At 43.1% G+C, this 14,270-nt stretch overlaps 1 protein-coding gene across 3 annotated transcripts in view; it reads left to right on the top strand.

The window, feature by feature from the left end:
- The first annotated feature begins 4,642 nt into the window (after positions 1–4,642).
- The window catches only part of LOC139052797 (sulfotransferase 2A8-like), a 49,175-nt gene continuing 39,547 nt past the window's right edge, over positions 4,643–14,270 (top strand). The window contains exons 1-3 of one of the 3 annotated variants that reach the window (XM_070529894.1): positions 4,646–4,724; positions 7,246–7,722; positions 8,817–9,356. In XM_070529894.1, the coding sequence (XP_070385995.1) occupies positions 4,665–4,724; positions 7,246–7,722; positions 8,817–9,299 (1,020 nt within the window). In that variant the 5' untranslated portion in view covers positions 4,646–4,664 and the 3' untranslated portion in view covers positions 9,300–9,356. Of the gene's footprint in view, positions 4,725–7,245; positions 7,723–8,816; positions 9,357–14,270 lie in introns of those variants that run through there. The other 2 variants (XR_011510064.1, XR_011510065.1) reach the window with 2 other exon arrangements.

Below are 14,270 nucleotides of genomic sequence, written 5' to 3' on the forward strand. Positions count from 1 at the left end.
TGGTAGTCGAACACATTCTCCGGGAATCTAAAATTGGTAGTGCAAGTGTTTCTATACATTATGGACTATATTTTTATTGAAACATAAGTGGTTGATTCTGAAGCAGTGAATCAAATACAAGCCGCCTGCTGTTGCAGTGCGTCGCTGAAAAAAAGCGTGACAATAGCAGTTTAGGTGAAACAACGCGAACAACTGTATTCGTGCCTCAGAGGTTCAATTTCAGACGTACGTATGAGGTCGCAGTAGCCAGTCTATGTGCAATTTTATAATGACAAATGCCTGAGCAGAACGGACGCAATGTAGCAACTATTGCGGCGAACATTATCTTGTGCTCAGTAATCGTTAAGATTGGTCGTTTGAGTTTCTTGTGCGTGACGATTCAAGGGCTCCTTCTTATACAAAGTTCTGTCATTACCTTTGTTCTCTTGTGTCTTCTATAGTTATTAATTTATTGCAACGGCCAAGTCCGCTACAACACGTTTCACGAAGTGTACGTTTCCATGCTGCATGGCCCTCACGTCGAGCAATGGTGACAATACCAGAGTACATGTGTCACCGGGGCTGCCGGCGCGTCGCCTATTTGCTGACATTTTATTTTCTGTAACATGCCTTTTTATTCTTTCCACTGCGATTCGGCATCAATCTTTCTGATGCGCACTTCCTTTCGATAGCTTGTTTTTGAAGTAGAAGGCTCATGGTGAATTCGCAGCCGTACGGATGAGCAATAATATACTTTGTTCATTGAACTGCATGGATGCTAAAAAGCGCTTGCGGATTGTATTTGTTCTCAGTGGAGTTATGTATATGACAATTATAGGAAATATTTTTCAGTGTGTGGAAAAAATCTTATTTTCGCCATCACGGAGAAGCAATGAATCCGACAGCAACAAGTTATAATATTACACGAAGTGTACGTGCTCGTACGTGTAGTGGCCATATGAACATTTTTCTTCTCTTTATCATTGTGTTGCTGATTTCTATTAATGACATTAAATCCGTTTTTTTTTCAATAGCTATCATTCAGTGATACCCTTCAATGCACATAGTCTGCGTAAGCATTTTCCCGAAGTTCATGTGCTCTTCTCTCATGTCTCCACTCATTCTCGATAACATGTCTTTCAGAGGCATCGCTTAGTGATAGTGATGGGAATTTCTGCTGTTTTCATGTTATATTGCCGAGTATTGCAACCATACGCCTTGACAACATAGTGGTACAGTCATGTTTAAATTTTCGGGGAACAGAAATAGACGAAGGCTAGATGTTCATCTAAACATCATCGACTGGGAGTCCGCTTAGATCGACGTTGATTGCTCCTTTTTGTGATGAATTCCGCTTTTGTGTGATGTACTCGATGCTGTTCTTTACATGATCTAAAAAAAAAGCAAGTCCGTTGTCCTCGTTCGTGATATAAACTTTAACCTGCTTGACCTTTCTTCCTCATGCTTTCTCCACTATTTTAGCTGTTTTCGTGGTAACAGCCTCGAATCTCGTCTTTCTCTTCCTACTCGTTGCTCTGTTGATGGCTCAGGAACACTAATTGAGCATGCTCTGTCCAACCTTCGCTCCTCTCCTTGCGCATTCATTCTCCAAAATCATATTATGTATCATTTCCCAATACCTATCTGCTTTCACAACAGTCTTCGCATCAATAACACAACTTTTGCTAAACACACGATCGGTCATGCTAAATTTGTACAATTATTCCCTACCACTCATTGGTCTTCTGTTATCAATGGACAATCTTGAGTCAGCTTATACAAGCATTGTCTCAATAATAACCAACTCTGTCACTTCGTATTACACGTCTATTCACTGCCATAAGAGTTATTCCTCTCCAATGAATCCCTGTTTAACAACAGGATTAGCTCATATCTTACGTAAAAAAGGATAATTTATTTGAAAAAGTTAATACACAACCGCTGAATCTGCGCCTTAAAAATAGCTACAAACATGATTGTAACACCTTGAATATACTAGGGAGGAATGCATAGAAAAACTTGCCAAAAATAAAATAATCTGTTCTGGTTCTGACCTAAAAAAACAATGGCATTTGATCAATTCATTTCTGAATAAACATATAAGTCCTACTGTAACTAATTTTACTTACTTATTGGTAATAGAATACAGCGTATGCGGCGCAACAGTCTCAGCGATTGGAAGTTGATCACACGTAGACTCGTTTCACCACCTGGCGTTCAACTGCAGACTCAAAGAGAAATCGTGCAGGTAATGGGAATAATGTTTCTGAGAAATCATATCAAAATCAAAGCAATGTTTATTACAGCGTGTCATTTTTCATGACGGTAAAAACCGCGTGCAGTATTTCAAAAATTCACCAAGCGCCTGAACGCGCAAGCATGCACGCGGGACATTTTTGAAGATGTTCTATGCGGATTACTCAGGTATGCCTCGGCACCTGAGGGTTCGAGGATCGAGCATCGTTGCTAGAAGCCTTCAGTTCGAGTTTTTCCGTCCGACAATTTCCCTTATGATTATACATTTATTTAATGTAGACAATGTCTTTTTTAGCGACTTACCACCAGCTTTCAGTATCAGGTATGTTTCAAACTACTCCTGTGGGCCGATTCCGGCGATAGTGCGGTCTGAAAAAGTCGCGCCAGTAAAATCAATCAGTTTTAGGTTTCAACTCGTTTCACATTTTTAACATTTAGCAGACTTAGAACGTTTATTATAAAAGAACTACACTGTGTGTGCTATTTTTGTTGACGTTTTTTTGTGGCCTGCCATTATGAGAAATGATTTAAGGAATTTTCGACCTTCTATGGGCAAATCTAGCGATAGAAGGGTGTGGCAATGTAACCCGCAAATGCAGCATGTCAAACAGCATAGCTTAATGGAATATAGCATACTTATACCCATGTAGGAAGGAAAAATATAGGAGGGAGCATACCACGAAGCGATTGAAGCCAACCTGATTGCCCAACACCTGATCGCACGTCAAAGTGCTTAGTCTCAGCAGTCTCAGCAAGTCTCAATTCTTGCTGCGTGATGTCGATATAAGAGGTAACGTGTCGGGCCACCAATGTGGCTTCGCGAAACGTTCGCTTACCAAGGCTGGATGCGAGGTGTTATACTGCGTCCTATATTATTCCTTCCGGCATGTTTATACCTAAAGACAGGCGGAGCCTCATGGCAGGGCCGAGAGCGAAGATTGTGCAAGCGAAGAATAGACGGCATTTGTTAGGTTGTCTGTGCTGCAAAATTTTTTTTGAGGATGGGGGGAAGCATGGCTGCCTCGAGGAGTGTTAACAAACATGTATGGTAATGTCGGAAAGAAGAAAACAAAGTTATGAACGCAGAATTTGAGATGATGTGTTTAAGCATTTTACTATATATCTTTTACCTTACAAAAATCCCAGACGAGCGTTACAGATGTAATAATTTCTGAAGTGTCGTTCATAGAAAGCCTAATCTCAGGGTCTTTTCACTAAATACATAAAAACGGACGAATAATTTTCTCGGCAGCCTCTGAACCAACTTGATAAGATCTGTTGCATTTTAAGAAATCAGTAAAAATGCGACTGTTGGATGCGGAATTCGGGGTTAGGCATAGTCTTTTAGATATTTTTATACGCCAATTTCCAGAAAACAAAAGTGTTGAGTTTGTTCAAGTTTATAACTCTGTACCTGAGCAAAAATAAACGCCATCATGATTATTTTAACTGCATCTAATAGAGCATTTAAAGCGCAGAAGCTTGGTGTGTTGTACAAGAATCCTAAATATTCCCACTTGTATATTCTAGGAGTTTTGCAATAACTTTGTAAGTATAGAAAAAGTAACGTAAACATAAAATACATACGAAATTTCTACGCCCTAGTTGCTGTAACAGGCGCAGTTCAAAGAAATGCGAAATATGTTTGTGACGCAAGGGTACAAATTTCTGAACTTCGGTATGCAAGCTTTTTAAGCTTCCCAATTGTTTTAGAATATTCCACACTGTAAATCTTGTTTCTCTTTGCTGCAGTGATTGCAAACGACTATTCTGCCCTCCTCGGAAGTGGCGTTTGCTTTTTTGCTTGGTCGCCGACACTTCCTTCCACAAGTTTCACAAGCCATTTACATGAAGGCCACCACGGCGGCAAACTAGTGATGTTCTCCATGCTTTCTCTGAACCTTTTCACTGACACCTCTTAGGCAACCTTTAACTTCAACGTCTTCCGTGTGGTCGCTCTTCGTTAGAAGTGCGGCACTTACGTTTTTTCTTGGAAGACTATACACTCGCCCACAAAATATGATGGGACAAGTAAACGCGTCGCAGCGCACCATGGAGCTCAAACACTGCAACTCAGTGCAACAAACCTGTGAACTCTCGTGGAAAGCTATATGTGTGCCCTCTTGTCGTCTGCTGCATAATGTGGGCCCGTGAAGCCTGCGCTGCGAAAACGTAAAGCGGGTTTGTTTTAAGTAGTTTACTGCTTGCATGGTTAGCGAGCCATGTGTTTTTGTATGACGCAGAAAGACAGTAGTTTCGCTACATCCAGCCCCGTACATGGCGTCACGGAACCCTTTCGTGTGCTCAAACAAAACTTTTTGGAAGGTCGATGAGTTGCACCCGAGGGAACTATGTTAGCATCAACACCTCGGAAGTCTAGTTTTAAGGCTTGGGTATTTGGCTTTCAGGAGGTGTCAGGAACGCAAACGATGAAGCAACGCCAAAAGATGTCACGTTGTAATTGTGGCAAAGAACATGGCAGCAAAAGCGTGAGTCACGAGACTAACATTTTATTGCTTGAACTTGCACAAAACTTGCACGGACATTGAAAAAGTGGTCTGCGTGTGACACCAGTTGGATATTTACACTTGTCCCACGGAAGATTCCAGCGTGTTCGCTGGTGATCGCAGAACTACAAGAACGTACAGCACTATTCTCATCACTCAGTCAATCTCACTACGAAAGTTTATGCGATAAAACAGGCTACAGATAGAATCATCTACGAGAATTGAGAAGGGTATAGGCGATGATGCATATAGGCGTGTCCTGCACGGAGCGCCAAGGTTTAACATTTGTTAGATGAGGAAAATTCATCATTGCAGAAAGATAAGCAAGTACACCTTTCAATATTGCTGTAGAGCTTACAGTTGGAAACGCGCACAATTTTAAATTGACTTATGTCTTGTTCGCATCAACATGTTTCCATGAACAGCCTGCCATTGCACAGCCGCCTCACATACACTGTTTACCCTTGGACCAAAAGAACCAGTTTTTAACACCAAGCATTTGCAACTTCTTATTTCATAAATAAATATTATATTTGCATCACTCCTTTCTCAATAAAGCACGTAGGTTAGGCGAGCAAACAGCGTTCCCCAGTCTATTTTTAGAACGAGAACTGATTTATGAGACTCGAAGGCCCATTGATGCCAAGGGTTCAATGACAGGACCCGGCTCTACGAAGGGGCAAGCGCTTTTCCGAACCGCCAATCCAAAAACGTTTTGACTTTGTGCACTACTATAAAGATAAAGAAAATTTGCCGATTCGCCGGATGCGAAATTCAGGGCACGGTTTTACACGTGTTACCATCTGCCACGCCATCTGCGTGCCCGTGAACCTACGCGAACGGATATATTTCGCCTTGTTTTCGCCACCAAAATCTACGAGACCGTGCATTCAGCGAAATTGGGTTGGCCGAATTGCTGTGTTCAATCTTCGTAGAGGAAAGTAGGTTCAACCTCTTTTTTTCCTAAAAGAGGACTTCAGCCTGTTTGATTTGAATACCTTAATACTCGAGTACATTTTCGAGTTGTACTGGTAGGGCGCGCAGATTAAACCGTGTGATGATTTGGTCCTTAGAATCTGTGATTTACAATACAGTTATGACTGCTTATTCTTGCTAAAAATTAATTTTGTGGAACTGAGTTACGGTTGCTGCAACACCGACACCACTGAACTCCGTCGTTCTTGTACAGGGCATAAGAGCATAACAAGCACCACATCAAAAAGATTGGAAACAGTGAACCAGGCCGCGTGACCTTAGGACTTTTTCTAATGTCATATTGGCATCGCGTTGTTTAAAGTTTAACAGAGGTCTCAAAACTTCAGAAATATGTTTGGGCAGACGGTCAGTATCCTTCCATTTTAAGAAATAAACATGCAGAGAATTATAAAAGGGCGTTATTAACACAGAGAAAATAAAGGTATCTCCAAATATCCTTCTTGAACAGTCCTAGCCGCACGCCACAGCATTTTATACATTTGCATTTATATGAATCTGTTGGTAATTTATTCGCTATTTCCAGCCTGTGATGAAGGCAGGGTGCGTTTTCCAGAACGCGATGAAATACATTCAAATAAAGAAGGACATTTTAATATAACACGAAGCGTAGTTCTGGACAATAGAAATGCCTGAATACAAATAACGTGTCAGGCAGGGTGCACAATATAATTACACAGTGAACAAGATATAAATAAAAAAGTGAAGTCAAAATTGATATTCACTGAAAAATGCTTGTCATACTACACGGGCTTCAGTTCGGCGCCTCGCCCCCAGTTTTAGTTGCACTTACACTGGAATTTTTCACTTGTCTTATAGCATGTAAGCGTTTTGGAGTAATCACAATTTGCATTAACGTTCCTAAATTAGTCTCAGAACAAGGCTTTGAGAGCCAGTAGAAATACAAGGAATCATTGATAAAGCTCCGGCCTTCAAGGGTCCATGTTGAATTTTCCAAGCAGGAAGAGCTCAATTCGAATTTGGTGACAAACTTGGCACTCTTGCATGAACCATCTGGTTTTTTACCTTTAGAACAAATATTTCACTGAACCAAAATGCAGCTAGCAGTCAGCTCAGGAGTTGCAGAATTGATGCTGTTTCTACTACCGAATAAAACAGTAGTGTGAATTGGATAAAAAGATAACTTCTAAGCGGTCATACACTGAGGTGGGCCCTTCAGACAAGGTAACTGATTTGATTCTTAGTCCTTGGCTGTGGTGGCCGCTTTATAATTGAAGTAGACAGCATATAATATCGAGTAGTAAACGCAGCGTGTTTGGCAATGCACCTCACGTGGACCTGATTAGGCAGTACCACTCTACCGCCTTTTTAATTGCAGGAACTTTGGCTACGGGACGTGGATCACCAGTCTTCTCATTTGGAAATTGCAGCCATATTACTCAATAGGGACTTCTCTACGTTTACCTTGTTCTCGCCCTATTGATCTCTCCCTACACTGTGTGCCATTTAGCGTTTCTTACACATTTGATATACCCATTTTTATTGCCAGGAAAACGAGGAAGAAGCAACAATGGATCCCGACTATTACGTGATGGTCGATGGCGTGCGGATACCTAAGGTATTTGGAGAGGAAAACTTTCGCTCGGCAGCAAAGTACATGCCAAGAGATGGAGACCTGTTCGTCGTGAGCTATCCGAAATGCGGCACGTCTTGGATGCAGTACATAGTCTGCAGCATCCTAACTAGAGGAAAGCCACCTAGTAACGTTTTTGATCTTAACGCGATGGCTCCATTTATCGATGTCAGTGGCGCAGCGGCCGCAGAAAACCCCAAGAGGACCGGACCCATTGTTACCCATATTCCACCAAGTCTCCTTCGCCCAAATGACAGGGCAAAGTACATTTACGTCGCACGGAACCCCTATGACACTGCCGTATCCTTCTACTATTTCCTTAAGGGACTCACTCCGAAGACGGTCACTGATGTCTCCTTCCAGAGATACTTTCCGATGTTTATCGAGGGAAAGGTAATATTTTGTGACGCAATAGATTTATTTGTTTCTTTTCCTTGCACGTTTCATTCTACCACTGCTCCTGTCCCTTAATGTCTATTTCACTTGCAAGCACTGCCTCGTAAACACGCACTGTACCATTATCACCGGACGTATTTCATGGGCTTGCCAACTAGTATTCATTGATTGTTCCCACTATATATATATATATATATATATATATATATATATATATATATATATATATATATATATATATATATATATATATGCGCTTGTTTTATTGTTCGCGCGGCAGCATGTGCATTTAGATGTTTTAAGTGTAACTATTACTTTGATCCATTCGTAGACGTGCGAGGCTCATGATTGCCAGCTTACGTGAGGCATAAACATATCGCCTTCACCCAATACCACACCGTACCTTCTTCAATAATCCGTATAGCAGATTCAGCTGAACTCGCATTTTCAGCCTAGTGATGGTTACGAAGAGCGATCAAAGATATGTCCTTGTCGCATGAAATGCTGCCGCAAAGTGGAGTCATCCTGTCACAGCTGCGACTGAAATGTTGATACCTGTTTTTAGCTTTCATATGTTTGGCGTCTGGTGAAAAAAAAGAAGGGTAGCACCTCTAAAAATCGCTCAAACCATTCACTCTGAAAAAATAAATGGGCAGGCTCATTCAACTTTATGTTCCCTGTCAACTGCTGGCTCGATATCGCCTGGAATTTTTGCCATATTATAATTTTTTCCGATTCTAAAAAATAAGGCATACTTGATATCCACATAGTAGAACCTAATTTTATTATGGTAGACTCGCATTTTACCTGCGAAAAAATTTAATGTCCAGAATGCGTTGAAATATTGTCTAGAAGTCTGGAAGAATCAGTAACCATAAAGGGAGCTGGTGCATACCTTCATAAGCACCGTATTTCAAATCAACCTTTCGGCCCCCACAGAGGGTGTTTGGGCACATTTTGTTGAATTTTACATATTCTCTTCACCGTGCTAGGGTTCACTTCCATTTTTGGGTATTGCAATGAGTCTGTCGTTTCAATGATACCTTTTCCTGCGTTGTTAATGCAATCCCGTTTATTTTTCACAAAACTAGGTGGCTTACGGTAACTACTTCGACCACTTGCTGCCGTGGTACGATGTCCGAGAAAAAGGCAACGTCCTGTTCATCACCTACGAGCAGCTTAAAGCGGACACAAAAGGGCAGATCCTCAGGATTGCAGACTTCATCGGAAGCGATCATGGAGCGATTTTGCGAGAAGACGCTGATACACTTAAAAAAATCTTGGATTCGTGCAGCATGCAGAGTATGAAAATGCTTCACAATGATGATCCAGAGGAGAGAATGATAAAGTTTTCTGGTATGTCTAAGAATACGTCCGCGACTCGTGACCAACATTCCTATGTCACTCTGTTGGAGACAAGGCATGAAGGATCAGGATTCGTCCGAAAGGGAGCTGTTGGAGACTGGAGGAACCACTTCACTGCTAAGCAGACCGAAATTACAAAGGCATGGATTGCGGAAAAATGTGAAAACTCAACTGTCATGCAGCTGTGGGCCGACCTGGACCTTCCATGATGCATAAGTGAAAGATGGTAGTACAATAAAGAATAAAAAGCAGTGTATTTTCTACAAATCAAATTATTTTAATCTCCATTCGCTATTCATATACTGATACCGGTAGATTATCATACGTGTGCCGAGTACATATCTTTGACAGCAAGAAGAAGGAGTTAGTTGGATGTTCTCAATGTCTGTGCAGTGCCTTCCAAGTGATTGGGTTCTGTAGTTCGACGATAAAAATGTTCTGCGACAGGAAAATGTTCTTCGTTGATTTTATGTCAGAATTTAACTTGAAAATTCTAAATATTTCTAAGGCTGTCATTGTGCATTTATTGCCGCGTGTTACTTTTCTAATGAAACCCGTTTTTACTATACCTACTTAAAATTTACCAGCTACTAACTATGAGCGTCTTGCGCTGGAGTTTGAGGTATATTAGGGGCGCCTGATGGCGGCGCGGGAAACGACGTCTGGGTCGTACCAGCTTGGCTGGTATTGAGCCCTGGCTGTGGCGAAGCACGTTTCTAGGCCGAGTTTTGCGTCGATTCGCACTTTTTTCTGCTATGTTGCGAGTGCGAAAAGGCTCGTCACTTCTCACAGACCATGCCGACCACGCTGCGAGCCCCCCGCAGCCTATAGTTTAACGAAAACGGAGTCTCCGTGTGCCGTGGGACGTAATGCTGGGAGCAGAAGCAATCGGTGACGCCGATCCGGAGAGAACTAGACCAGCCTCGAAAAGGCATCAGCGTCATTACTTCTGCTTCGTGGGCTGCCATGAACAAGAAGGCCTGAACCCCAACATCAGATTCTACCGTTTTCCTTCAAGACCTTACGAAGTGGAGCTTCGGGCGCGCTGCATAGCTGCAGTTCTGTCGCGCTGAGTAAGCGAAACTTCGCGCCATGCTGGCTGCTTCGCCTGTCTTGACGGTTGCTTGATTTTATCTGCGTTCTAAATTTCGGTCTTTTGCACCTACAGTCCCGACAGCAGACCGACATAGCAGCAGGCCTGGCTGGTAATTCACGATTCGAGTCCCGGCCACAGCGATTAATTAACAATTCGACCGATGCGAAGTGGTGAAGCCACCAGGTGTGTGCAAATGACCACAAATGGCCGGACTGATTCGGTGACAATTCACTACCTCACTACGAGCAGCACAGGTTAGAGAGTTATATGTGCTCATACTTGACCTCAAACCAGCATGTTGAGGTGGCGCAGCAAGGTAGTATTGATTACAGCAGATCGATGTTCGAGCGCTGTCATTAAAAGCTACATCAAGCGAGCAGCGCAGGAGCTAGCGCTGCAGCGCCATTCGCACGTACGTGCGAGCTCATATGCATTGCATCAGTTATTACTAGTTACTAAAAGGGACAGATGGCCCTACTACAACGCAGACATAACCACTTGTTTAGCGGCATGCAGTCAACAAAGATTGCAGGAGGCCCACCGTGTCGCGGCATGGCGAAAGACCGCTGCCGTCGCGGCGCGTACGATCGTTTTGATTCGTTTATAGCAAGCATTTCCTCGCGTTTGTGCGCCTGAATCTAGCAGCGTGCAAACCTTACCTGAAGTTCCACTTCGTACGCGACTCGCTTCACTTGCGATTTACACCGCGCTAAAACTTCGCCGCTTAATTCTTCAACGGCGTACACGCATTCGGCACTGCATAATTTCTTGCCTTTACGCAGCGTGCCACCCCTGAAAAAAATCTTCGGCGCCCGATATTCGCTGCAGGCCGTGATACAACACAACCGAAAGTGGCGGGTCCATATTGTAAACGTGCTTTCCGAAGCAGACGACAGAGGGCGCTTTTTAGCACCTTTCTCGCAGCGCCCCCTGGGCAGTGCAAGAGCACCATAGTAAAGATCACGTGCTATTTGCGCAATGTTTACGCTTGCATGTATTTTGATGGGAAATCTTTAGGGACGAAATATATAAAAGCCAGAAGAAATCTTTATTATAAAAGAACATGTGAAGATGGCACCATCACCACCAGCATAGTTTTATTTCCCTTCCGGACGAAGGACACCCCCAGCGATTTCCAGCTACTCCGAACTCACCCAAGCTGGGGCACTGTAACGAAAAACTATTACAAACTTTTCTATTCCAATTCTGCTATCAGCCCTCCGCGATGGGTCAAAAACTTTTTACGACCACCCCTCACTTCACCTGTCTGCCACGCGACGTCACAAAAACCGCAATGCCTCCCCATCTGATATGATGTGTATACACTGATTATGCATGATTTGACAGAAAAAAAGAAAAACAGTTATTTCTCATTCGACCCCTTTTCGCCATGAGCCCTCGGCTATTGGTAAAAAGTTTTCGGGCTGCACCCACTTCACCTGCCTGTCACGCGACGTCAGAAAACCGCAGGAACTCACCGCGTCAAAGTGACGTGTACGCGATAAAGATGCATTAATTTGCCTAACAAAACTGAATTTCTTTCGGAATAGCCGCCGGCTGCCCCGTTCCAAAAGGAATAAACGATGGCTGCCGCCGATTTGCTGAGACGCTGGCTACTCGCACCTGCTGGAGAGCACGTGCGTATTTGCGTATAATAAAGCTTCTTGCGTGACCGTGTAACGTTTTCACGGCACGTTTACTACCTCATTCTGCCAACTCTTCTTTACTGAGGGTCAGTTTTAGCGTCATTCTTAAGCTTCCGTTTTATGCCACCGCGATTTTCGACCAGCCGCCACAAGCTAAGTAACGAAAAGCCGACCAATCACAGACGCCGGCACCACCCTCTTCCTTCGATTATCGATTTTCAGTGCACTGACTCTGCCCCACTGAATCCCTCTCCACTCGAGCGTACTCCTCGCCTCTTGTCCGCCAATTAGATACGACAAGCGGCTCATTGTAGGCAATGTTATGCGTTTTACAAGTAAAGAAATGGACGTCGTATGAATGAGGAGAGCGTTTGATTGGTCTGTTCAGACAACCCTGTGGGTGACCGCCCGGTGCTTGCGTCGGTGGTTACGCAAATTTGACATCAGGAAGTTGGAATAGAAACACATTGGAATAGTTTTACGTTATAGGGCCCCTGGTTTCAACTGGCGTCTACAAATCTTATTTTATCACCCCCAGCTGATGAACTATCTGCTTTGTTCGAGTGCATTTCTCTTCCTTGGCGCCCATTCTGTCACATTTTTAACAATCAACCTATGGGGTTTCACGTGCCTAAGCCACTTTGTGATTATGAAGCACGACGTAGTTGGTGGACTCCGGAAATGACGAATACATGGGGATCTTTAACGTCCACCTAAATCCAAGTACACGGGTGTTTTCGCACTTCGCCCCCATCGAAATGCGGCTGCCGTGGCCGGGAGTCGATCCCGTGACCTCGCGCTCAGAAACCCGACACCATAACCACTGAGCAACCACGGCGGGTCATTCTGTCCCCTTAATGGTCCGCCAGTTACCTGCCATACGCATTACATGACTTCACAGTTCCATTATTTCTCCTAATGGCTACTAAAATATCGGTCATCCCGATTTGCTGCTTGATACACACTGCTTCATTCTCTTTCTTAAAGTTACGCGTAACATTTTTTTTTTGTTCTATTACTCCTTCCACAGTCCTTAAGTTTCCTCGAGCTTCTTTGTTGAGCTCCGAATCATGCCCCAATGCTAGCACCAGTAGATGAAATGATTGCACTCCATTTGGCTCCACGCCGCAATGTGTAAAACACCCGCGTATGACTCACGCGTGAAAATGTGCAGCTGAAATTATGGTGCCGACGTGAAAGTCTAAATGCAGTCATACGGCGTTAGGCGCAGCAGTAATTCTGTTCTTATACAGTTAAACTTAGGATAAGAGGTGATAGTTATTTTATTTGTGCATTCTAATGTGAGTACTTTTGTGGAGCCAATATATGCCGAGATAAATTTCGTTTTGATATATAGACAACTGTAATAAATTATTACAGCTGCATTCACACCCCTACTGAATATCTGGTAACAGAAAGTGGGATGCTGCATCATGTGCGCATCAGCTACAGAATACGGTGTTCCATGGAGCACACTAGAGACACTATTAAACCACCCAAATCGGTGCTTCTCAATGAATCTCACACAAGCACGTATTCAATATGTGACCTTCAAGTCCAACATTGTTTGATGGTGCCACCTTGGTTGGTAGGGCTTGGGTTTGTGGAAGTGTAGGAAACAACGACCACGGTTACAGACATTCATTGAAGCCTGCGCTAAAAACGCACCAAATGTCTATGAACGACAAAAAACACAAATCAGGAATTGTAAATGGGGTATTGCTCGCTCAGGCATAGCAATTTCTGCAAGTAAAATAAATGCAACAAAACGCGAGTTTCACTGTGACTTATAAAGAGCAACATGTGTCGCTCTCGTTCCTTGCCTATTGAAGAAATATATATTGTTTTTAAGCAGGAGGTTGTACACTTTTCCGCGTTACATGGGTGGATACTGGCTGGAACCTCACATTACTTCTTTCATTTTAGTTTAATATGTTATGCTGTCGCAACTTCCTTCCGTTCCCGCTATCTGTGTGGCTGTGCGATAGGCTAAAAGGAAGGCTGCTTTGTGTAGACAAAATATATTCCGAGAAATCAAACTATGGTTTCAGGATAGCGCTTGTGCGCGCCGATACTCCTTCTGTCAATGGCTCCTGTACGCCGAAAAAAATTGACAAGTGCAGTCTCTCACCTGATACACACCTGTTGGTAGTCTCCTACAATACGTAAAGGGTACCACTTACAGTTAAATGAAACATTGTGTAAAATGGGCGTCTAAGCACATCATTGTTTTGTAGTGAACCATTCAACCAAACAGATGGAAGTTGTCTACGAACGAGTTAAGCAGTATACCAAAACATATCTTGTATGCCAACAAATATTGACGCTTCTTTCTCAAACCAATAGCAACAACAACGCTTTGAATACAACGAGACAAGTAAAAGCTATGGACAACAAGCAATCATGCTTCCATTAATTTCTGAGAACAAAATATTAAC

This window comes from Dermacentor albipictus, unplaced genomic scaffold (genome assembly GCF_038994185.2).
Source record: "Dermacentor albipictus isolate Rhodes 1998 colony unplaced genomic scaffold, USDA_Dalb.pri_finalv2 scaffold_35, whole genome shotgun sequence".
NCBI lineage: Eukaryota > Metazoa > Arthropoda > Arachnida > Ixodida > Ixodidae > Dermacentor > Dermacentor albipictus.